Source organism: Trematosphaeria pertusa (assembly GCF_010094035.1).
Source record: "Trematosphaeria pertusa strain CBS 122368 unplaced genomic scaffold BU26scaffold_3, whole genome shotgun sequence".
Classification (NCBI taxonomy): domain Eukaryota; kingdom Fungi; phylum Ascomycota; class Dothideomycetes; order Pleosporales; family Trematosphaeriaceae; genus Trematosphaeria; species Trematosphaeria pertusa.
In genome coordinates this window covers 882,650-904,246 of record NW_022987214.1, presented here as the reverse complement: position 1 = coordinate 904,246, position 21,597 = coordinate 882,650, and the positions used below count along the sequence as shown (strand labels likewise).

At 56.0% G+C, this 21,597-nt stretch overlaps 9 protein-coding genes across 9 annotated transcripts; 5 read left to right on the top strand and 4 right to left on the bottom strand.

The window, feature by feature from the left end:
* Nucleotides 1-232: 232 nt before the first annotated feature.
* BU26DRAFT_213924 (uncharacterized protein) lies at nucleotides 233-2,517 on the top strand. The gene is made up of 3 exons (XM_033820682.1): nucleotides 233-640; nucleotides 699-855; nucleotides 907-2,517. Exons 1-3 carry the CDS (start codon nucleotides 585-587, stop codon nucleotides 2,404-2,406), a joined length of 1,713 nt encoding a protein of 570 aa, XP_033688054.1. The 5' UTR covers nucleotides 233-584; the 3' UTR covers nucleotides 2,407-2,517.
* A 943-nt stretch (nucleotides 2,518-3,460) lies between these two features.
* On the top strand, nucleotides 3,461-5,008 carry BU26DRAFT_515431 (EF-hand). Its single transcript, XM_033828064.1, has 7 exons — nucleotides 3,461-3,531; nucleotides 3,590-4,001; nucleotides 4,056-4,149; nucleotides 4,199-4,246; nucleotides 4,300-4,581; nucleotides 4,650-4,666; nucleotides 4,729-5,008. The coding sequence occupies exons 1-7, from the start codon at nucleotides 3,472-3,474 to the stop codon at nucleotides 4,746-4,748; spliced, it is 933 nt and encodes a 310-aa protein (XP_033688053.1). The 5' UTR covers nucleotides 3,461-3,471; the 3' UTR covers nucleotides 4,749-5,008.
* A 682-nt stretch (nucleotides 5,009-5,690) lies between these two features.
* On the bottom strand, nucleotides 5,691-6,635 carry BU26DRAFT_418542 (uncharacterized protein; the record flags this gene model as incomplete). Its single annotated transcript, XM_033823252.1, has 2 exons — nucleotides 5,691-6,461; nucleotides 6,519-6,635. 2 exons carry the CDS (start codon nucleotides 6,633-6,635, stop codon nucleotides 5,691-5,693), a joined length of 888 nt encoding a protein of 295 aa, XP_033688052.1.
* Nucleotides 6,636-7,315: 680 nt separating this feature from the next.
* BU26DRAFT_213859 (uncharacterized protein) lies at nucleotides 7,316-8,839 on the bottom strand. Its single transcript, XM_033820680.1, has one exon. It carries the CDS (start codon nucleotides 8,492-8,494, stop codon nucleotides 7,679-7,681), a length of 816 nt encoding a protein of 271 aa, XP_033688051.1. The 5' UTR covers nucleotides 8,495-8,839; the 3' UTR covers nucleotides 7,316-7,678.
* Nucleotides 8,840-9,828: 989 nt separating this feature from the next.
* On the top strand, nucleotides 9,829-11,307 carry BU26DRAFT_528361 (uncharacterized protein; the record flags this gene model as incomplete). Its single annotated transcript, XM_033830844.1, has 1 exon — nucleotides 9,829-11,307. One exon carries the CDS (start codon nucleotides 9,829-9,831, stop codon nucleotides 11,305-11,307), a length of 1,479 nt encoding a protein of 492 aa, XP_033688050.1.
* Nucleotides 11,308-12,994: 1,687 nt separating this feature from the next.
* Nucleotides 12,995-13,720, bottom strand: BU26DRAFT_420555 (uncharacterized protein; the record flags this gene model as incomplete). Its single annotated transcript, XM_033823370.1, has 2 exons — nucleotides 12,995-13,490; nucleotides 13,551-13,720. The coding sequence occupies 2 exons, from the start codon at nucleotides 13,718-13,720 to the stop codon at nucleotides 12,995-12,997; spliced, it is 666 nt and encodes a 221-aa protein (XP_033688049.1).
* A 389-nt stretch (nucleotides 13,721-14,109) lies between these two features.
* On the top strand, nucleotides 14,110-16,959 carry BU26DRAFT_547635 (uncharacterized protein). Its single transcript, XM_033831895.1, has 3 exons — nucleotides 14,110-14,558; nucleotides 14,612-16,028; nucleotides 16,095-16,959. The coding sequence occupies exons 1-3, from the start codon at nucleotides 14,292-14,294 to the stop codon at nucleotides 16,553-16,555; spliced, it is 2,145 nt and encodes a 714-aa protein (XP_033688048.1). The 5' UTR covers nucleotides 14,110-14,291; the 3' UTR covers nucleotides 16,556-16,959.
* Nucleotides 16,711-17,697, bottom strand: BU26DRAFT_213813 (uncharacterized protein). Its single transcript, XM_033820679.1, has one exon. It carries the CDS (start codon nucleotides 17,448-17,450, stop codon nucleotides 16,866-16,868), a length of 585 nt encoding a protein of 194 aa, XP_033688047.1. The 5' UTR covers nucleotides 17,451-17,697; the 3' UTR covers nucleotides 16,711-16,865.
* A 226-nt stretch (nucleotides 17,698-17,923) lies between these two features.
* BU26DRAFT_587828 (uncharacterized protein) lies at nucleotides 17,924-19,777 on the top strand (the record flags this gene model as incomplete). Its single annotated transcript, XM_033834700.1, has 2 exons — nucleotides 17,924-17,994; nucleotides 18,114-19,777. 2 exons carry the CDS (start codon nucleotides 17,924-17,926, stop codon nucleotides 19,501-19,503), a joined length of 1,461 nt encoding a protein of 486 aa, XP_033688046.1. The 3' UTR covers nucleotides 19,504-19,777.
* Between the last annotated feature and the right edge of the window lie 1,820 nt (nucleotides 19,778-21,597).

The following is a 21,597-nucleotide window of genomic DNA, read 5'->3' as shown; positions in this document are numbered from 1 at the left end:
GCTTCGAAGAGCGAGCCATCCACATCACGGCATCACGTTGCAGCCGAGAAAATGTTCCTTAAAATAACTCGATCGAGCGGCGGACTAGGCTCCTTGCGGTGATTTAGCAGGCATCCGGGAGCTCTCTGAAAATTGTCCGATTGATTGCGCGTCCAATCACATGGCGCGTGGCCGCTCTGGGTGGCTCCTTTGCCGTGTTAATTAGCGGCTGACTGCGCATGGGTCGCACCTGCTTCTATTATTAGGGGGAAGGCACGCCCGCCCACCCACGCTTCGATCGACTCTCACAACTCCATAGAGCCTCAAGGTGCCGTCTGCGAAAGCTGCTCGGACCCCCGCCGTCCTGTTGCGCAACAAGCAAAGACATATATCTGTTGTCGCTGACGACTCTCCACCTTCCTGCCGACGACTTCCGTCTCCCGCACGCCACGCCTGAAACACCTAACGTGTTCCTCGTCTCGTCGCCGCCTCGCAGCTCGCCCGACGCTGTCTTATCCTCGGCGGCCCTCGACCTCCAGCCACACCGCTGCCCGCCTCTGCCCTCGCCCACCTTCGATGCGCGTTGACGTCTAGCTCTATTCACCATGGGCCGCAGGAAGATTGAGATCAAGGCCATCAAGGACGACCGCAACCGCTCCGTGTAAGTGTTCTGCACCCGGCTTAATCATAGTCGCGAATGCCGACTGACGTGCGGCCAGCACCTTCCTCAAGCGCAAAGGCGGTCTCTTCAAGAAGGCCCACGAGCTCTCCGTCCTCTGCTCCGTCGACGTTGCTGTGATCATATTTGGACACAACAAGAAGCTGTACGAGTTCTCGTCCGGCGATATCAATGAGACCATCGGCCGGTATCAATATGTAGGCTCCCCCATGCCCTCCAGGTGAAAGCGCGCTGACTGGGACACGTAGTATGGCGGAGCGCACGAGCACAAAGGCCCGGAAGACTTCATGGGCAAGAAAGACTTGGACGAGGAGGAGGATGAAGACGTCGAGATGATGGGCGGATCCCCTCCGCGAGACTCCCATACCCCGCCAGAGCATGCCATGATGCCGCACCATCTTCAAAGCCAGCCCGCCTTCCAGCACATCAGACATGGCACTGCCTCCGCTTCCCCGCCAATGCACAATGGCATCCCATTCCACGCCCGACATCCTTCCCCTCAGCCCGGCGGTCTCTCACGGCCTAATTCCCGAGCCCACATGCGACGACCAAGCTCAAACCTCGCACCGCCGCAACATCACCCGTCACAAGCTCCTCCGCCCCCTAACAGCTATGCCTATATGCCAAACCCTCCCTTCTACAACCCTCAGGCCCAGGGAATGGCACCGAAGCCTCAGCAAGGTCCACCGGCGCCTCAGTTTCAGTACACACATCCTCCGCCAACCCACCAGCAAATACAGTTCATGCAGCAGCAGGACCAGCGGAGGCAATCCATGCCACCTGCATTCCAGCAGCAACAACAAGCACAACAACAGCAAGAACGTGCTCATCCGCAGCAACAACAGCAGCAGCAGCAAATGCCAGTGCCATCTCCACCGCAGCCGGAACAGAGCAACTTCCAGAGCCCGCCATTACCGCAACCGAGGCCACTGCCTTCGGCAGCCAAACACAGCATATTTACTCCGATTGATGACAGCCGATCAATGCTTGCGGCGCACTGGGGAAGCTCGGACCCGCCTCGTAGCGAAAACATAATAGTGAAAAGCGAGGGTGGCATCCGATCGCAGTCCATCGACGTTGCCGCTATGTCTCGGCAACAAGTGAACGGAAACTCGCCGCCTCAGCCATCTCCTGCACAAGTACCTAACCAGGCAAGCCAACCACAGCGAACCCAGTCCACTTCGTCTGTGCCCACCATTCCTCCGCCGTCACGAACAAATAGCATCCAGAACCCGCGACCCAGGCTGAAGGTACAGATTCCCAGTGAGCACTCGGACGCTGGAAGCCAGACGGCAGAGTCATCTCCTAGGGAATCTGGCACCACCGGCGCAACACCCGCGAGGACCAGCACAGATGCTTCGCATTCCTCGGGGGTTGTACTGCCTCCGCCGTCGCCTAGCGCAAATTCACTTTTGAGCGCTGGAGCCACTGGTCCCCCAAATCCTTTTGCTCGACCTCCACCGCCGGCGAATAATGGCTCATATGGTAGCCGCAGCGAGATGGAGACACCAATTTCTGCTCTTCCAAGCCGTTTCGTCGAGAATGGCCTTCTCCCCTCGCCTTCGAGCTTCTATCCTGAGTGGGGCTTTGGCCGGGACTCCAACATGCTTCCCAGTCCGCTCACCTTCCAAACTCCGGTGAACCCAAACGGACCGGGCTTTGGTCGTGACGACTCTGCGGACCGCAAACGAAAGACGTCCGATGAGGGCTCCGAAGCGGGCGGGAGCCAAAAGAGGATCAAAGCCTAAAATCGTCTCATGAGTCTTTTTTAGATTCTATCACTCTGTTCGTATATACCTTTCTCGAAAAGCGCGCATTTTGCCTTGTATTTTAATCAGTCGGATATTGTTTGCTTCATTTTCTTTTCCTTTACACGGCACAATGGGCGGGTAAATGTCTTCAAATTTCAAGATGCCGACTCTCGTTTTTTTGGGACACATGCGGAGTTATGGGGAGTTTTTGGATACCCAATGAGTAGTATCTTTCTGCTTACTGTTGCTCCTGTGAAAGGGAGCGTCAGGGGGTGGGGTGGTAGGGGAGGGAGGTGCCGAGCGCTGTTTCCCCTTCTTTATGACAGCATTCGGTATTGGTACTTCATGTTTGGGAGAATGAGTATGGGCTATGAGGATGAGGACCTATATATCTTCGCCTGTAGATATTCAATGGGCACTCTTGATGACTGTTCTCGAATTTGGGTGCAGGGAGTTGCAGCGTGGAGATGAAGTGAGGCCCTCGTCTGTTTGCTTTGCTTGAACGCATAGGTTCGAATGGTTCGTGGAACAGCAAACCAGCACACCCAATCCTGAAGGGATTCGGAGTTCTTGAGCTCGCTTAGTCCGAGCTGTTTAGACCCGGGGCGCAGGTCGAGAGAGAGAGGAAGTATCCGTATTGTGCACATGGTGGACTGCGAAATGCTTGCTACCTAGGTATCCCTTGAACGCTAACCAACAAACCTCGCCAGCCTCATGATCACAAAGCACCAAGCCATGCTAGCAAACTCGCCTTCCGAATTACCGACCCCTTTGCTGCCCAGCGGCGAGGGCGGTCCCGAAAGCGGCCTCTGCTTGTTGACCGGCGTCATAAGGCGGCCAAGCCCCGCCACGCCTGCTTTCGCTGTCGAGGGTCATCAGCCGCACCCGCAAGGCTGTGCGTGTGATGAAGGAGTTCTGGAGCCACCTCACCGCGCCAATCTCCCGTCCTCGCTTCTCCTCGTCAGCTACATACCGCATACCTGCACTATATAGCTAGCTGAGACGTCTTTCGCCTGCTCGCTCTTTCCCTTCCTTTCTGACAACACTGCCCTCTGCCCCACCATGGCGTACAACAAAGGCTTCAATCCAGATAAGCTGCCTGCGCACGCGGAGCCTGAGCAGGTGGGCTTGCACTGGACACCGGAGGACCTCATGGAGCATGATACTAACGCGCTGCCAGGCTGCTGCTCTCCTCTCGCAAAACTCAGCCTCGTCGCGCCCGCCCCGGACCTCGTCGGCGCGCCCTGACTACAACAAACCTCCCCCGCCTGCACCAAGCGGCCGACCAGACCTCCGCCCAGAGCACCGATACGGCGGCGGAAGCAGTGGAGGCTACGACAGCAGACCTCCTCCAGGCGCATACAACGACCCGCGTTACGAGGGGCGCGGTAATAGCCCCCGATTCGATCGTGATCCCCGCCACGACGGCTACGGCTCTCCTCCACCACAGAACTACGGTCACGGGCCCCCACCGCAGGGCTACCATGGCCGACCGCCCATCGCGCAACGGCCACCGCCCACACCTGCTCCACCGAGGGATGCGAATGATAGGGAGGCGCTGTGGAGGTTGTTCGGTGCGGTGGACAAGGATGGTATGGACCCATTGCACACGTCATAGGTGAGGTCGAGGCTGATGCGTGCTCTAGGAAGCGGGAACCTGACCGAAGCGGAACTGAGGACCGCCCTTGTGAACGGAGATTGGTCGCCTTTCGATCCTCATACCGTGCGCATGATGATTCGGTACGCCGGCAAAGCATGCGCCTTAGTGCAGGTACTGACGCGATGTCAGAATGTTTGACACCGACCGCTCAGGCGCTGTCAACTTTGATGAGTTCTGGTGAGCCATCTCCTCCCAGCTTCTGCAATTCGCTGCGTCTAACGCTACTCAAGTGGCCTGTGGGGCTTCCTCTCCGCATGGCGCGGCCTCTTCGACCGCTTCGACGCCGACCGCTCAGGTAGCATCTCCTACAGCGAGTTCAGCGAAGCCCTCGTCGCATTCGGCTACCGCCTCTCGCCCCAGTTCGTGCGGCTACTCTACAGCACGTATGACAGGCGGGGTGACAACAACATGAGCTTCGACCTGTTTGTGCAGGCGTGCATCAGTCTGAAGCGCATGACAGATGTGTTCAAGAAATATGACGACGATCGGGATGGGTATATCACGCTGAGCTTGTAAGTTGCGGAAAGGACTGCCTCTTGGTATTCAAGATTGCATATGCATTTTGCTAACATGTTCGCAGCGAGGAGTTCCTGACAGGTGCGCAAACTCTGTTCCTCTTCAATTCCATTAGTCCAGATACCGACGTGGGTCTCTACTAGAAATCATCCGCCAGCGATAATACTACGGATCTTTTGGATCACGCATCATGAGCGTGCCCGGTCCATTGCGCCCGATGTGGCCTGTTCGGCCTTTGGAAGTGCTTTGGCCCATCTGCAGGGATCATGTACCTCGGGGACTCTCAATGCAGGACTGCTTCCTGGACGACCCGATTGTGGAATCCGGGCAGCAGCACTGGTTTGGATAAAGGCCTGATTTGTCACGAATTTCAATCTTCTCGACGCAGTGGACACTGCTCAGCTACCTAGACATACACACGAGGGGGGCTATTTAGATACCCGTTCAAATATTCTTATTGAAAGCCTTCGTTTGCACGTACTCTTCGTGACCGAGGAAGCATGGAAGAACCCGAGCTATGCTTCGAACGGTCTTTCCCGCATTCGCGGGTAGCTTTCGACCCCGAAAAGTTGGATAAGCTCGTATATGTAATGCTGTTGTAATGTGTAACGAGGCATTAGAGGTGACGCAACTCCGCCATGCTCAGCTGATCAGGCTTCCAGACAGGGACGCCCCATTTGGCAACCAAGGACGAGTTCAAGGTTGAACGCGTTACAAGGCAAACCTGCTGATCTCAGCATGGATGACTGTATGCTGTTATCGTCTCGCTTCTGCACTGTGATATGCTTGCTCTCGAGGAGACTGGATTTCCCATTTTCATATGTTACATTGTAGAAAGTGGTAGTATTATCACACAGCGTGACTACGCTAAAATCCGAGCATAGCCTGGGTATAAAGCTCAGACCTAAAGGAAGACATGAACAGCGTGAACACTCCTACACGAGTGCTCCCCAACTCTAATAGACAATCGCCAGAAGCTGGGCCGGGGTGGTTAGTATGCCGCCCCGAGATGCAAAGAAACCGTCCATCAGGGGCAGACTCCGTAATCAGTTTCATCCAGCTTTCTCTCTCTTCTTCAGTGGGGGTTCTTCATGATTCGTCCTCTTTAACCGTGCTTCGCAGGCACGTACGTTTTCCTCCGGCGATGCCCAAAGCAAATCTCCACGCTCCATAGCACAAGCACCACCAGCATCAACCCCGTCGCTGCCCACGTAATCGCCAAAAACTTGCCGCCCTTGTGCGCCTGCACACCCACATCATCCCCGTACTGGTTAACCACATCCGCGCCCTTGACAATGACCGCGGTCGTCAGCGCGCTGGCCAACCCAATTGCAATGAACGCCAGAATCGCAATCATCAGGTTCAAGCACGCAGCTAGGCGGCCCGAGGCGAAGATAGCAGGCAGAGCGGCGATAAGCGCGATGCCGATCAAGGTGATGGCAATGCAGTACAGCACAAACGCCACCTTCCAGATAACGCGCAGCGCATCCAGCCCGCGCTGGATATCCGCGGGCCACTCGAGATCGTCGAGCGTAACATCCACGCCGCTCTGATTCAGCGCGTTTTCCAAAATCTCGTTCGGATTGAACCAGAACATGGCCGTGCGGTTCGAGCACCCCGTGAGGTTCTTGTGGATGTCGGACGCGGAGACGGTGGCATTGGCGGCCTCGGCGGGGACGTACTGGCCGTAGCAGTAGTCGAGTATGTGGGCGGAGTAGAAGTCCTCGATGCCGAGGCGTTCGGTGACGACGCCGATGGCTTCGCCGACGTCGTTTTGGATGTCAGTGGGGATCGAATTCCAGATCGAGGAGAGCGGGCCGCCGGAGTCGGTGAGGGAGCTGTTGACGAGGTTTTCGCCCAGGCGGGAGGTATTGAGCTAGGTTTTATGTTAGTGTTTGACTTTTTGTGCGTGGTGGAAGAAGGGGAAATTTACGGTAAGCATGTGGTAGTCCTCCATGAAGCCTTTCTTATGGCCTGCGAAGAGGCACAGGAAAGAGAGGATGAGAGCTCCTGCGCAGCATAGCGCTGGAATGAGTGCGGTCGGACGCATGATGTAGGTATGGTGAGTTCGCTCAGACAGAGAATGTTATATGCGTGCGTATGTGTATACGCTGCTTTCGGAAACGAGTAGGCAAGCAAGCATCAAAGCCAGAAAGAAAGAACAATAAAAACCGTGTACACTTGCTTGTACAAAGGGACCCAGCAGTCCCCTTGAATAAATACAAAGCGAACCTTGGCATGGAATGCTTCACGTCACTCAGGCAAGGGACCACGCACCTCCACCCACACTTGTTCGCAAACTTGTTTGCACTGCCCAGCGCTCCCCAGCCTCACCGTCGCAAGATCTTCGGCCAACATCCCCGGTAAAGGCTAAACTGACGATTGTTGACGTGGTTCGCTGTGGCCAAACAAGTTGCTGGTTGAGGTTGGGCGGTCTGGTAACGTAACGTCATTGAAGGGCCGGGGGCTTTGCGCGAACAGGGGTTGCGGCTCGCTTAGCCGAGAGGCTTGCGCAGGGCTTTGCGTGGATGTGGGGAGTGTGAGAATTTGGACTGGCGAATGATTTTGCGAAGAAAGTGTGTAGATGTACAGTTTCGGGGTTTAAGAGGGTGTGCAGCGCCACAGGCGACGTATCGTGCTTGCACAGCCGCTGGGGAGCCGCGCGGATTGCGCTAACTTTCAGACTTGAGCAATGGTGAGATGCAACGGAAACCTTGCGAAAAGACCTGCCAAATGCCGAAGAAAACTTCCGAGAGAATGGCCTGGGCTCCAGCGAGGGCAAGGCCAAGTCCCACCCGCTAATGCGACATACGGCATCAGTTGAAGTTGGGAGCTGCTTGTGCCCTTTTGTGTGTGAAGGCTTCTATTTCGAGTTGTACCTACTTCTAGTCACAATCCCACCTTCCTCTATTCATTAGACATCTATCGTAAGTGACCATGATTGCATGACAGTCGTGAAAGGAAGCAACATGTGCTCCTGAACTTTTGATATGAGATTTTGGGAGACCTAAGGCTCCCCACGCTCATCTGAGGGGCGTCGTAAGAATAGTGCGCCACATAGTGCTTTGAGTGAAGACTCGTGATGAAGAGGCCTCACGACGGAGATTTCTTGACACCTCGCCATGGTTGTGGCGTCGGTTGAGGCTCGCCCAACGGCGAATAAGGGGCAGCAACGGCATGGGGAGGCGCTTTCGTCCCCTGCTGGGTCCTTGGAGGCTCTAGGGAACCGGGATACTGCCTCTGTTCTTCATGCATCCTGTCCAGCGGCTCTCCCACTATGTGGTATTTTGCCCAGTTGACTGGGGGGCATCGTACGACGTTCTGTGGCTGAGGTATCGAAGGGAACTTGGATAGGTCTGTGGTTGCCCCATCTACATCTGCTGAGTCCTTGCGTGCCACTCCATCGCGTTGTTCGAGACCGTCTCCAGCTTCGCGTCGGGCGGATTCGGATATGTCGGAGAGTGTAGGCGTGAGGATATCGTGATGCGCTCCTGCAGCCTGCGCTCGTTGCTCCCGTAGAGAGTGCACGAAGCCTTGAGGATCGGAAACAGCAGCAGCCTTCAGATCCTCTAGGGCCTTCAGGTCCCGCTTGCTCTTTTCTCGCTGCAACTGCAGGAGCGATATGGCCGAACGTAGTGCTATCGCATCGGGATTCTCGCTCTCTGAAATAGGCACCGAAGGCGGCTGCTGTCTGAAGGTGGCGGTGGGTGGAGGAACAACGCGATTCCGAGGGTCGGGGCGCTCGATAGGAGCCAGTTGCGCAACGGAGACGGTGGGAGTGATGGGTGACACTGGCGGGCGGTTCGGAGAGCGGGACTGGGAGCGCCGACGGTCGCGCTGGTCTGAGGGCGTGGAGGAGTTGGAGGGCGAGCTGGACCGGGTACTCGTGTCTACCAGGAGCGCTGGCATGGCGAGGATGAAGAGAGGTCCGGAGTCGGTGAGCCCGAGCGGCTCTGTAGACCGGGAACGTGCACGCCGCCGGCCCGTAGTGATGATCCGTCTGTGCGTAGAGAGCACTGCCACCGGTGGATGGAGAAGGGCTGTCGCGAAGACCGAGTCTGGAAATGTCCGGAAAACGAAGGCGCGTGGCTACCTGCGTGGCGACTTCTGGAGCCGTGTCTGTCTCTGCTTTGGCACTGTCTAGATCCGGGGGCACACCGTTTGGGAAGCGATGCGCGGGATCGTGAGTGCTCAACAGCAGCGCCAAAGCCTTCTTATTCGTGCGGCTCCGATTGCAGATGTTGGGGGCTAAGCGAGGAAGGATTTGTGGCTTGCTGTGGCTTGTCGGCCACCGATGCAAGTACCTCGGAAAATTTCCTCGCCTCTATCAACTGGTTACCTAGCGTGCCTAGGTATGTGAGCTCAAGTCCTTCAGCGGAGCGCAAAATGTGTATAAGAGAAAGGGAGTTTGGAATCTTTATGGTGACAGACAAAGAGCTCTGACTATTAGGAGGTAGTTTTTGCCACGGTGCTGGGACGGTGAAGGGGTCTGTGAGGAATTGTGGAATTGGAGGGTGTTTCTAGATCCGATGCCGCTCTCCAAGTTGAACTTTGGCCACGGTGAGGGTTGAGCCCTCGTATACAGATGCTGTAGCAAATCTAGCTATACGAGGTGACACGGATCTGGATCACAGCCTCGCTAATCTGGAGGAGCCCTTGCCGTCTCACCATGACCGCGGTCGCGGAACCTGATTCGCAACATGGAGCATTTGCTCCAGCGCTGTTTCTCTGCGTCGCTAGAAGACCCGGATAAGGAGGCGCAAAGCTCTACCAGAAGTGCTTCGTCCGCGGGACCACAGCTAGCCAGAACGCCAGCAAAAGCCGGCCCGCCAATGGCAGAGATGGCCGCCACGACGCCGCAACGCGGGCTCGGCCTGCTTTCTGTCAACCGCATGTCAACCGGAGATGGCATTCGGCCCTCATTGGCAGCCGTGCCTGCCTCCCAAATTGGCGTCGTTGCTTTTTGCGTGGTTCCGCCCGTCAATGGCGCGCGCCTGCCTTTGCTGGCAGCCACCGGTCATCCCATGCGCTCCGCCAGACTTATTCCAACCACGCCCCTGCTTCTCTCACTTCGACATCTCACTCACCTTTACCTCCGTGCTACGCGTGCTGATTGCCGAGAGCGATGCCCCTCTGCGCCATCGACGTAGCGTTCGTTCTCTCTCCCAGCTGAGCGTCGCTAGCGCCTCGCCCTAACCGGTAACCGCAACGGGCGATCGTCGCCGTTTGTTTGGCAGTTCGCAATGGCGCCCGGCGCAGAAATGGCACCGCGTCCGCCGCGAATGCCGAAGCTAACGTACAGAAACCGTCTGCCCGCCGATCAGTCCTCGCTCTCCTCACTCTCCGAGACTGCTTCCACCGGCGACACAATATCAGAGCAGCGTCCGCCAACAACGCCTATCTCGCCCGCCGCTCCGTCGTTTGATTCGGGATCCACTACATCATCCACCAGCCTGGCGTCCTCCAATGGGTCAACATCACGGGACTCCTCGAAGGCGTCGAAGAAAAAGAAGCCCGGCGCCGTCCTCGGCTTCCTTACTCTGAGAGAGCCGTCGCAGATTGCTTTGGAGCAATTCGCCGAATCGCAACGCAAGCAGGCAGCTTCGAAGGGCGGCAGCATTACCAGCACTGGAAGCATTCAGGGCATTTCCCCGCAGAAGCTCCCAGCCAATGTACCCAAGGTCAACTCGAAGTGGGATGGGGTCCCAGAATCCCTCAAGTCGCCGAGGAGTTCGAGGACGAGCACTAGCAGCAAGAGAACCAGCTCATCGTCCCAGGAGGCACGGCCTCTACCTACCTACAGCTACAGCACCTCCATGTTCTCGGTCGCGACCGACGGCAGCCGTGATCCCCCAAACTCTATTGCATCGGCTGCTAGCTCATCGACGGATATTACTCAGCGCAGAGATTCCGGCTCGTCTGGAAATCCGCCATTGAACTCTCCATCTACTTCCTCGCTGCCGGAGATCACGTACTTCTTCCCGGATAACCCAAACCCGACAGGCGCATTACCAAGGTCACATACCCAACCTACGCCCGCGACACATCCATGGAGCCCGCCCCCTCTACCGTCGCATACAGCTCCGGAGCCAGTCAGGCACCCTCATACTGCGTCGAACGAGCTGGCCGGCCCCGAGGCAGATATGTACGACCAGGCTGACGCTATCTTCAAACGCCTGAATGAGAGCCCAGGAAGGCTGTTCCTGGTTGACGAGGCCAAAGAAGCCAGATTGGAAGATGAGGATGAAGATCTAGACTTAGTGCCCGAGACTCATGGCTTTCTATTCGAGAAGCCCGGGGCTCTTGCCGAACCACATGCAGTTGGCCACCCGCCTGGAGGCTACGCCCCTCCTGTGCAGACTCCCTCCCGAAAGCCTCCAATGAACTTTTCACGGCCGCGCCATTCGCCACATGCTCACAAGCCAGCCGTGTCGGCCTTGCCCACGCTATATGAGGCTTCGATCGCCAGCACGGATACAATCACGGATCTTTCCGACCTCAGTAAGACGGCCACTGAGGACAGCGATGCCGCTTCGATTGCGCCGTCTGTGGCACCGTCTGTCACACCGTCAGAGATGTCAGCTTCCTGGTACAAGTCTCCTCGCGAACGACTCGGTCTTGGTGGGCGTATTCGGAAGAACGACGTCTTGCCATGGGAGAGTCAGGAGGAGCCACCAGGTAAGCCCAAGAAAGGCCGCCTATCAGTATTTCATAAGAACTAAGCATAATTTATCGGCGAGGCCTTCGGTTTAGCTAACACGCTGAGAACAGAGCGTCTTCTGACTTCTATTCCGGAGACTACACTGGAGACCACTTCCACTATTTAAGGGCATTTTGAGCGTTCAGCGGGAATTCACTTCATGTACATTTACGACTCTATGGATACCCTGGTGAAACACATTACGCTATACTTTTCTTCTTCGGTACTGCACGGGTAATGAGGTCTTCTATTTTCACGAGCATGGACAACGGATTCGGAAAATGGCATAATCTTGAGGATTTCTATTTCCTCTTCTACTTCTCAAACCTTTCTTGCTTCATTCTCTGCAATTATTGATACTCTTGTGATGTACTTTAGGCTGCGGTTTGACTATGGGTGTGGGCAACCGGAGCGACCAAAAAAAGGAGCCTTACATCTAGCCGCCCAGTGCGATCAAGATGCGGTCCTACTTCAAAATCGATTCCCTCATTCTCCTCAGTGACGCTTGTCGGTCCCGTTCGGCTGCGCTGGGAGCCTGGAGTGAGTCAGATTGCTGAAGCCCTTTCGGTCGGCTGAAAGCCCCTCCGGCTCTTCGCTTGGACATATGGATACTTTATCGGTCGAATCTAGACGTGGAATTCGAATACCCCATTTGTTAACCTAACTCCGCTGGTCTCACTGTCATCCCCTGGAAGGCTAATCAGGCAGTCAGCATAGCCATGTTGCGTTATTGAGACATGGGTAGCTCGAAGGCAGTGCATGTACTATCTAGTCCTAAACTTAGGGTTGGACTTGGGCACGCTATATCTTAAAGGCGTGTAATAGATAGGAGAGATTAGTAGAGCATGATAGGATGTTGACTCCTTTCCCGGTGGGGGGGCCAGTGAGTGTAGATATGAAGGTGAACGGGGACGGGGGCGGCTACTACATGCTTTGAAAGCCAGTTTCATGGTACATGTAGAGATCTTTGGTGAGATATTGCAACTACGCGTATGTCCAGGGCAGGGGATCCGATGTGTGGATGCGGAAGTTGCGTGCACACACGAGGAGATAGGTATAGTGTAAATATGTTTGTTATTGAATTCTACAGTCCTTCAAAATCATGAGACTTCTGGTCTCCCGCTACGTAATCCGAGCGTGCTGCCATCTTTAGGATTTCCCCACAAACTAGCTCAATTATACCGAACAAGTCCTAGTATGCTATAAGTTCATGATTCTTGCTGGTCTTTTTTACATCATGGGCTTGAATACGTTACTCGCTAGAAATGGCTTGATATCTTCTTTATTAGGTGTTGCTATAGCTCTTAGTCCCTTCCCCAAGCGCACGCTCCTCATCAAGCCCACGCGAACATCCTCTTTCGCATCCGTGGCCTATCTACTGCAGTCGACAGCGCGATTTTTAGAAGACCTTGCGCGGCGGTAGACAACAAGCGGACGGGCATACGCTTTCTCAGACGCTCTTAATGAGACCAACAACATCCAATTATCGGTCTATTGACAACGCTGGCCTTCTCTGCCTCGTCCGTGGGAAGATGGACTGCGTCTCCCGTAAATATACAAAGGGTATAACTACATGCCGGCCGTAAGGTATTATGTTCGGATCCGGATGACTTTCAGCTTCCAGCTCAATTCGGGGCTGCCCACAAAAGATGATGTCTTCCCCCATTGTAGAATCTAGCGCTCTTTCCAATAAGCCAGCCACAGGGCCCTCAAGTATTGATGTGTCTGGAATAGCACTCCAAGCACCAGGGATCCCCCTCTTGACCGACTTCTACAATGCACTTCTTGCAAATAGCCTTTCGACATCCCAAGCATTCTCTTGCGCAAATATAGCAGGTCCGACCGTCGCAACGTTTGCATTCCATATAGTTCTCTAGATCTCTTTTCCGCTTCGGTGCTGTTTTGCAGGCGTGGCATGGACGCAGGTCAGTGTCGTTGCGTGTTTCCCTCTTTTCGGTATGTGACGAGCTTGGCGGAAGGTCTGGCTCGATGTCCATGAGGTGCGACGGGGTTTTGACAAGAGAGACTTTCGGGTTCAGACGTCTCATCTGCTTCACCGGCCGTCGATCCGAGGTGAGGTAAGTTGAGGCGGCCACGGAGAGCGGGTATGTTCGCTCGTTGTTGCCGTCGAAGGATGCGGAGTCGTGACCTTGCAGTTTGAGGAATCCTTTGCTGGCGGGGGAGGATCGTTGCAGAGCGGAATGGCTGCTAGAAATCATCCTATTAGCATTCGCAGCAGTTGGAGAGTCGGTAGACCACCCATACTGTACACCTGATGCCCCATCGCAGTCTTCTGACCGCCTTTTCCTTTTGCCCAGACCCGTCGAAAGGGAAGAGTCCACCATTGCGTTCCAGGTCTGCGTATGTATCGAGGTTGCGGAGTTGGAGCGGTCGTGTCCGGGGTCGCAGCCGAAGAGGTCCGCAGTGATAAACATCGTGGGCGAGCAACGGTGAAGAGGAGGCTGACCAAGGAAGCGGCGGTGATGGAGAGCCCAGAGCGGCAGGAGTGTGCGGCGGCAAGCGGCGAGAAAACCAGGCACGCGGTGGCAGGCTTGCTTCTAGTTACAGAATATCCGCCCGACTTGACGCTGTACGCTGAAGTAAAACGAGTGACGAGAGGCAACAGGCCAGCGAGGAGGAGGTGGAGAGGCGAGGGACGTGGGGAGGTGTTGTTGTTGGTTGGAAGGACCTAGCTCGGAATTAACTAGCGCTGTCAAGGCAGGCACCCGCCAATAATGATGCACTCGGCAGGGGTGCTAGCACGTGCGCCAAGGCGAGATTCGCGTCGGGGGTTTGGAACTTCTCCGCAACGCGATCGCAAACCCCACAAACAATCACGCCTACGGCGCGGCCTCTGTCTCTTATTTCGAGCCCCAGGCTTGCGCATATGGATTCGTTCGCTCTCTTCGCCTGGGTATGACTGCATATTACTATATGTGAACCCCGGGTGTGTCTGGGAACAATTTGGAACCTGAGTTGCACATCTTCGGGACCGGCCATTTGAGTATGGAGAGCCTCAGCGTCCCCGAGCTTGTTGAGCGGCTCAGCAGCGATGAAGAGTCGGTGCGGAAAATGGCAGTCTTCAAGCTGCAAAATGCAATTGGAGACCCGTCGTTCGCCGACATTTTCATCCAGGAAGGGGGCTTGCCTAAGCTGAGGTTTCTGGCTCTACATTCGACAGGAAACACGCTGGCATACTGCCTTACATCTCTATCGCGACTCCTGGAGCTTGACAAAGGATGGGACCATGTCACGGACGATCTGATTAAGAGGGTGAGTTCAAGCTGAACGGTGACTACCCTCAGGTCTGACATGGGAGCAAACAGATCGTAGAACTCGTCGTCGCCCAGCCTCTCGTCAATGTCAATCGGGGTGCAATGTCCGTGTTAGCGGCCATAGTGGGCCATCCCTCGCACCGTAACTCGCAACCCGGTGTCACTGGATTCCAGCGACTGAAGCCCGCCGTCGACTCGCACCCACAATTCCTCCCTTCGCTCGTCGAGAAGATGACGTCGGCCGACCACGCTCTGTGCGCCAACTCCCTCCAGCTGATAAACTCCCTAATGCGAGATGCAATTGCGAATGATGCCGACTTTGAGTGGCCGAGGTTCATAAAGCAATTGCAGGAGTTGGGAGTCATAAAGAGCGTATATGGACTCATGCAGAGCTCTGCAATCCAAGATCTGGCACATCCACTGCTAGAATTCCAGTCCTTGACCAAAGTGCTACTGCGAAAGTGGAGGGAAGAAAAGGTCGACCTGGAGAAGGCGGACCACCGCAGGGCAATTCGCGGGTTGCACGCTGCGAGCAACCCAGACCAGCCCGGCACGGATCCGAGGGGCAGCAAAAAACAGAATCCGGCAAAATGGAGGCGGTTAGGCTTCGATACGGAATCACCGGCTTGGGAATTCGACGCTACAGGATTCCTAGGGCTTATGGACCTCACGGACTTTGTCTACAAAAACGAAGATGGTTTCCAGAAGCTGTTGCTTGAGCAGTCAGCCGAGCCGCTCGACCAACGTTGCCCCATTGCTCGTGCAAGCCTTGCGGTTACGTCAATATTGTATGAGCACTTCGAGGTGGATAAGCCGGATGAGACCGAATCGCACAGATACACGGCGCTAGAATCACGGACCAATTTTGACAGGGCCTTCAAACCGCTTCTGCTGCACTGGTCGAGGCTGCACACTAGTGGCCTGAATGCGTTCATTCGGCTCTGGAAGGCGGCAGGGGCGCAGCTAGAAGACTTCGAGAAGATTGAAGAGTTGGTGCGAATCCTGATTGAACAGATCGTGGGTCAGGCGCCTCGCACGAAAGAGATCAAAGACGTGGAGGAGGAGCTAGTGGAGTTCGACATTCAACGACTCAGGGAGCTTCAGATGGAGCTCCTTGAACTTACTTATGAGGACGCATGGGGTCATCATCTACGGTATATTTGCCCCTGCCCTCAGCTTACGACGGCAGCCTTAACTATCAACAGACAAGTGCGCGACGAGCTCAACCATGAAGCCCTCCAATTCGTCAAAGAGCAACGTATACGTTGCTTGCTCCAAGGCGCTTGGTTCCCGCAAGCAATGAATTACGGCACAGAGGCAGGGCCGGTTACAAGCAAGACCCTCAGTCGAACAGTGCCCTCATCCTGGCGCTTCGTCCGACTATCACACAATAGGCGCTATCTGCATTATGCGGACTTCGAAGAGAAAACGGCTACGGAGCCCAGATTGGATGCCTTACAAGAGAAAAGTACGTGCCGCAACAGTCTAAGGATTATGGGATGGCGTTCGCGCCGTGGCTGACTCGCATACCCAGTTGATCTTTCCATTGTGTCTTCGGTCGTCAGCAACGTGTCGGCGTCGGCCCCATCGACATCATCATCTGACAGCACCCTTACCACGCTACGGGAACCTGGGCACGCGTCTACCTCGACGAAGATCACGATCCATGGCTACCTGCCGGCGCCTAATCATTCGCGGCAGACGTCGGACGCGTCCAAATCGACGCAGAAGGAGTCGGTGCTTCTGCAGCTGTATCCACAAAGCCACACTCTTGCGTCCGAGTGGCTCGACGGACTGCTTATGCTGCTAAACCAACAACCAATTACAGCGGACACCAACAAGTTGATCAACCTAATTGGCGGTTACGGACTCAAAATTCGACTCCTCAACGTGCGGTTCGAGGACGTTGGCATGGAGGAGCCGGTGCTTCCTAGCCGGGAAGGGCTGGACGATGATTATTACTATGATATTGGGGGAATGGAAGCTGGCGTCTGAAACCCCCACGAGGACGGACGTGTTTCCATGTGCCCTTTTAGCCTCTTATATGTTTAGAAGCACGTGGGAGTGTTGGAGATCCGGATACATGACCGGACATGGACTTGGCTGCATACACGGCCAGCTTCTGTATTCTTACAGCAGATGGCGCTAGAAGGCGGAGAGGGGTAGGCTTGGCTTGGGTATGGATATTCTAGTGAACCGGGTTTTCGCCCCGGTGCTAATTGCTAGTGCTTTGGATGATGGGTAATTCGGGATGACGGGCAGACTCTGTTGCGAGTGGAAGCTTCCTCTTGAGATACCCTTGCTTCTACGGCGGCAACAAGGCACATTCTGCGAACCTGCAAGGCTTCACTTTCCTATGATGGTTAGCATCTGGCGTACCCTTCAGCTCAACCTTAAGCCGCATCTGCACCGCGCATGCTGCCGACGGTACACAGACGGCGGCCAGCGAATTCTGTGCTGTGGGCAGTCGTGTTCGTGGCACAATCGGCTGTTTGCCTGTTGACCGCATTCCGGCCATTCGGAGCCTTGGAGACGACTCTCCGGGAGCCTCAGGTTGATGAAAGGCTAAAAGAGGACGGCGGTCGCCTGGAAGCGTATCGATAACCAGTAAGTCGTCTACGGCGACCGCCAGGCTGGGGAAGCCGAGCGTGCGAGTGTCTCGGGCGAGCACGCTAGGGAGCTGTGGGCCCGCTGACTGTGTTTGTTCCTGAGCGACCGTCGCCTGAAACAGCGGGAGCAGCGGAGGAAGCGGGGAGGTCAATCTGTGTGCTACCACGAAGCACGCAGCAATTGGCCGAAGCAGTGTGCCTACACGGGCTGCTGCTCTCGCCCATGGGTGAGCTTTCGGCCGCCCAGCGAATCGCGGCCTCGCCCCGAGCTTACTGTCCATGTGTATGCTCCGGGGTCCATACCGACGCGCTACTTGGAGACGCGTGAGTGGGCAACCTGGTGAGCATGCCGGCAACGGGTAGAGGGCCTGAGCCCAGACGCGGTCGAGTTCGTCTCTGGATACTGCAGTACGGGCGGCGTGGATGGCTGCAGCGCCAGCGCCGTGCTCCCTCCGGCTTGGTGAAAGTGCTGGACCCGGAAGCGCTCAATCTCCTGCTGCGCCCGCTGGCTCAATCGCTGTATTTATTTTCTGCTGCTTCTTCATCTTCTTCTTTAATAACCCGCCGCGCCCGCCGACCTGGCGACGCTCCCGGACGATCCTCTGATCCCCTCCGCCAGCTCGAGCTCGTCGCGCACGCCGGCCAGGGCGCTGGAGCTCCCTCACATATGTACCTGGATGCGCTCGCCGCGCTGGCAGCTCCACCGTCTCGATAGCACTCTGCCTAAGGCCCATTCCGCTCGCCAGCCGAAGCCATGAAGAAGAAGGACAGGGCAGCCGTGCCATGCTCGCATGCCGAGTTTGACGCTCTTCCTGAACCAGTGCAGTACTGCGCCCCTATCACATCACATTTTGCCCGACGAATCGCGCCTGCAGCGGGATGCATGAATCTTCATCTCCACCCCACCTCGACTCTGTACCTGAATGCTGACCCTCCCTCTGCAGGAGAAAGTACTTTTCATCCCTCGAGCGCCTCCGCATTGCAGAGCAGCACTCGCTCCTGGACCAGCCGCCCCAACACCGCGCTAGTTCACGCCGCTCCTCCACCACTCCCCAAGGTTCAATTGCGATCCACCGCTCGATTCTTGCGGCGGGATCGTCGCGGCGCCGACTCAGGAAAGCCGAGAGTCTAAAGCAGGACCGCAGCGTCGCCCAGGCCGACGCGCACTTCTTCCTCTCGCTCCCCGACAAGCTGAGGAAGTCGCAGTTCTCGCGCGAAGAGCAGGTGCTCCTGGTTGGCAGGTGCGACCAACAGCAACAGCAACAGCGACTGCCCCGCGGAACCCCCGTCCACACTGAGCGCGCCGACCAGCATTTTGGCGGCTTCCACTTCGACTTCTACGACGACTCGGAGAGCTCGATTGCGCGCGGCCGCTCGCGAAGACGGGCGTCGTCCCTTTCCTCGGTGAGCCCTACCAGACCGTCCACCGCCCGGACGCAGCAAGAGCAGGACCGCGATTCCGAGAGCAGCCTGCTGTGCCTCGACAGCATGAGTCCGCCGACCTCGTACCAGGCGGCAACGTCGAGCTTCAGACGGACCATGTCGCTCACCAGCATGCCCCTCCGCACTTCTACTTCGTCCGCACCGGTGGCCGCAGAGCCGCCTCTCTCTGCCCGTGCGTGGCACCAACGCGCTCACTCGCAGTCTCTGTCTGGCCGGCGTTCCTCCCACACCCCCACCCCACCAGTGTTCGACCCTGAGGCGACGCATTACCGGGACCCCGAAGCAAGGAAAAAGCTGCGCATGTACCTTGCTTCGCCGCAGAAATTTGACGAGGCCGTCGAGTTTGGCTTCCCGTCTTCCTCTGGGGATGACACCATGCCTCCCCGCTACCAGCTGCCTCCCATCAAGACGGATGCCCGAAACTTCAGTCGAGACATGCAGACCTTCCTGCGCGACGACAAGGTGTCTTTCCTCGAGGACGACGAGGAGGACAAAGGTCTGGAATCTGATGGCGACTCTTTGGCCGATCTCGAATCTCCCGTCACCCCGTCGAGCACCGGGCTCTCCTTCCGGTGCCACACGAGGCACGTGTCCTCGAATTTCTCGTCCATGGACTCCAACGGCCTCCCTCTGGTTCACCCAATGGGCGGACGCCTGAATCGCGAGATGACTCTGAGGATGACGCTCACGCGTCCTGACCTGAGGGCCGACGAGGATCAGCTGTACGGCTGGCAAGCGCCGAAGGGAAGCAAAGACGACCCTTTCGCGCTCGAGGAACTCACTCTCAGCGACGACATGACCGGTTCCAAGGGGCCGTTCTACGTCAAGCCGAAGCCGCACGGCAACCTTGTCAGCCGGCTCTTCAAGCGCGCTAGCAAGAAAGGACGGTAGATGCCACGCCACCTGCCTCGATGCTCACGATCTACGAGAGACGAAAATACCGGCTTTAATGGAACGCTTGACGGGTAATAGCAACAAATCTCACGAAAGTCACGTCCGATCACCAACGGCATGATCTCCTTTCTAATTCGCCTTCTCAAAATACCACTTTCTACCGATTCACTTTACGAGGTACATGTGCTGCACTTTAGCGGGCGTTCACCGGTTATGGTCGGAGGACGAGGTGTGCTCAGCTGAGAATACCATTTTCCTTTCCTGTGTACGATATCCCAATGCATGATTTGAGGCGCTAGGGGGGAAGGCGCTGGGCTAGAATAGCTGGTGCGGTTTCTCTATTAGGGGTTGCTGCGGGATATAGGCCTGGGATGGTCCGCATTCGGAGGGGTCGGCTTTTTCTTGCCTACTCGCCCCACGCGCCAAGGGGTCCCTTGGCGCTACGCAGCTCAGTGGGATTACCGAGCTCAACGAAATTCTTGATTACTACAACCCACCCTTTTTGACGCCGTATTTTTCAACACTACGCTCTGATTATTACGATATGTCGCAGTACGGCAGTTACGAGGATATCGAAAATCGAATTGAGCTCGCTCTAGCCGCCGTCGACTGCGGTAGCTGCGAGGATTTGGCTGCCGCAGCCCGTCAATTTCATGTCCCTCGAAGCCGCCTCTATCGCCGCGCAAAAGGCAGCTCCTCTCGCTCTACACGCCCCCAAACAAATTTACGACTCTCGGAGCTTCAAGAGCAGAGTCTTATTAACTATATTAAGCAGTGCGACAGCTCTGGCTTTTCTGCCATGTATTTTATGGTCCATCGCACCGCTGAGGTGATTTTAAACGCCGACATCTACCCACCGCTCCTCCCTCAATTTCTTGGCCGCGATTGGGTAAAACGCCTCCTACAACGTCGCCCAGAGCTTTATAAAATTACACAAAAGCCGAAGGATAAGGACAGGATCGCAGCTCAAGATTTTGGGGTGGTGGAGGCGTTTTTTCGCAAGCTCCGCGCCCTGATGTACGAACACGGCATTCAGCCACCCGACATCTGGAATTTCGATGAGACCGGCTTCAGGCTTGGTGTGGGAGGCAACCAGATCGTAATTGTATACGGATCACGAGGCCGCGAAGGTATTACAGTACAGACGGAGACAAATCGTGATTACCTGACCTCTGTGGAGGCCATCAGCGCTGGCGGGGCAGCGATCCCACCTATGCTGATTTTGAGGGCTAAAGTACACCTCTGCCAGTGGTACAACTCTACGGAGCTCCCCGACGATTACCTGCTCGCCGTGAGCGACTCTGGGTATAATAACGACGAGCTGACGCTGGAGTGGGTTAAGCACTTCGATAAGTACTCTAAACTCACCCAGGTGGGATCGCGACGCCTTCTAATATTTGATGGCTTCGGCGGCCATATGACGCGCTAATTTCTGGAGTACTGCGAGCAGAACTTAATTATTCCGTTCTGCCTTCTACCTCACCTCTCTCACAAACTACAGCCGCTTGATTTATCAGCTTTTCAGCCTATGAAGCACTACCACAAGCGCGCTGTTGAGGTCGCCGTCCGTAGCGGCTGCGAAGACTTTAACAAGGTGGAGTTTCTGTACGCTGTACAGTCGATACGCCAGCAAACGTTTAAAACGCGTACAATACTTAGCGGATTCGAACGAGCTGGCATATGGCCCTTTAACCCGGAAATCGTACTCCAGACGCTGCCTCGACCCCGCCCTGCCACCCCACCTCGCGCAAGGCAAACTCTTACTATTAGGAGCTCTAAAACACCCTATACACCTCCGTCAACGATCGCCATGGCTAGGAGCCTTATATTTGCTGCCAACGAGGGTGTGGACCTTAATTGGGGCTAGTTTAACAAGTACATGCGAGGCACAGTGGCGCAAACTATGGAGCTACGCGTCGCCAAACACGAGCTCAGCGCGATTACTCAGGCAGCTAAAAAGCGCGTAAAACGGCAGCAAACTGATCAACGCCGGCTTTAGAGCGGCGGAGTACTGTACGCGAAAGACGCTCGCGACGCGATTATACAGAAAGGAGCGAAAAAGGGTGCTGAGGAGCCTGCAGAGGCTTTGGG

Excerpts from the sequence above, each read along its gene's own strand:
- BU26DRAFT_213924 (XM_033820682.1), top strand. The coding sequence starts at position 585 with ATGGGCCGCAGGAAGATTGAGATCAAGGCCATCAAGGACGACCGCAAC. Across the intron at positions 641-698 it reads GACGACCGCAACCGCTCCGT|CACCTTCCTCAAGCGCAAAG; the intron begins GTAAGTGTTCTG and ends ACGTGCGGCCAG. Across the intron at positions 856-906 it reads CCATCGGCCGGTATCAATAT|TATGGCGGAGCGCACGAGCA; the intron begins GTAGGCTCCCCC and ends TGGGACACGTAG.
- BU26DRAFT_213813 (XM_033820679.1), bottom strand. The coding sequence starts at position 17,450 with ATGGACAGTAAGCTCGGGGCGAGGCCGCGATTCGCTGGGCGGCCGAAA.
- BU26DRAFT_547635 (XM_033831895.1), top strand. The coding sequence starts at position 14,292 with ATGGAGAGCCTCAGCGTCCCCGAGCTTGTTGAGCGGCTCAGCAGCGAT. Across the intron at positions 14,559-14,611 it reads CGGACGATCTGATTAAGAGG|ATCGTAGAACTCGTCGTCGC; the intron begins GTGAGTTCAAGC and ends GGGAGCAAACAG. Across the intron at positions 16,029-16,094 it reads GGATGCCTTACAAGAGAAAA|TTGATCTTTCCATTGTGTCT; the intron begins GTACGTGCCGCA and ends TCGCATACCCAG.
- BU26DRAFT_515431 (XM_033828064.1), top strand. The coding sequence starts at position 3,472 with ATGGCGTACAACAAAGGCTTCAATCCAGATAAGCTGCCTGCGCACGCG. Across the intron at positions 3,532-3,589 it reads CGCACGCGGAGCCTGAGCAG|GCTGCTGCTCTCCTCTCGCA; the intron begins GTGGGCTTGCAC and ends ACGCGCTGCCAG. Across the intron at positions 4,150-4,198 it reads ACCGTGCGCATGATGATTCG|AATGTTTGACACCGACCGCT; the intron begins GTACGCCGGCAA and ends ACGCGATGTCAG.
- BU26DRAFT_213859 (XM_033820680.1), bottom strand. The coding sequence starts at position 8,494 with ATGCCAGCGCTCCTGGTAGACACGAGTACCCGGTCCAGCTCGCCCTCC.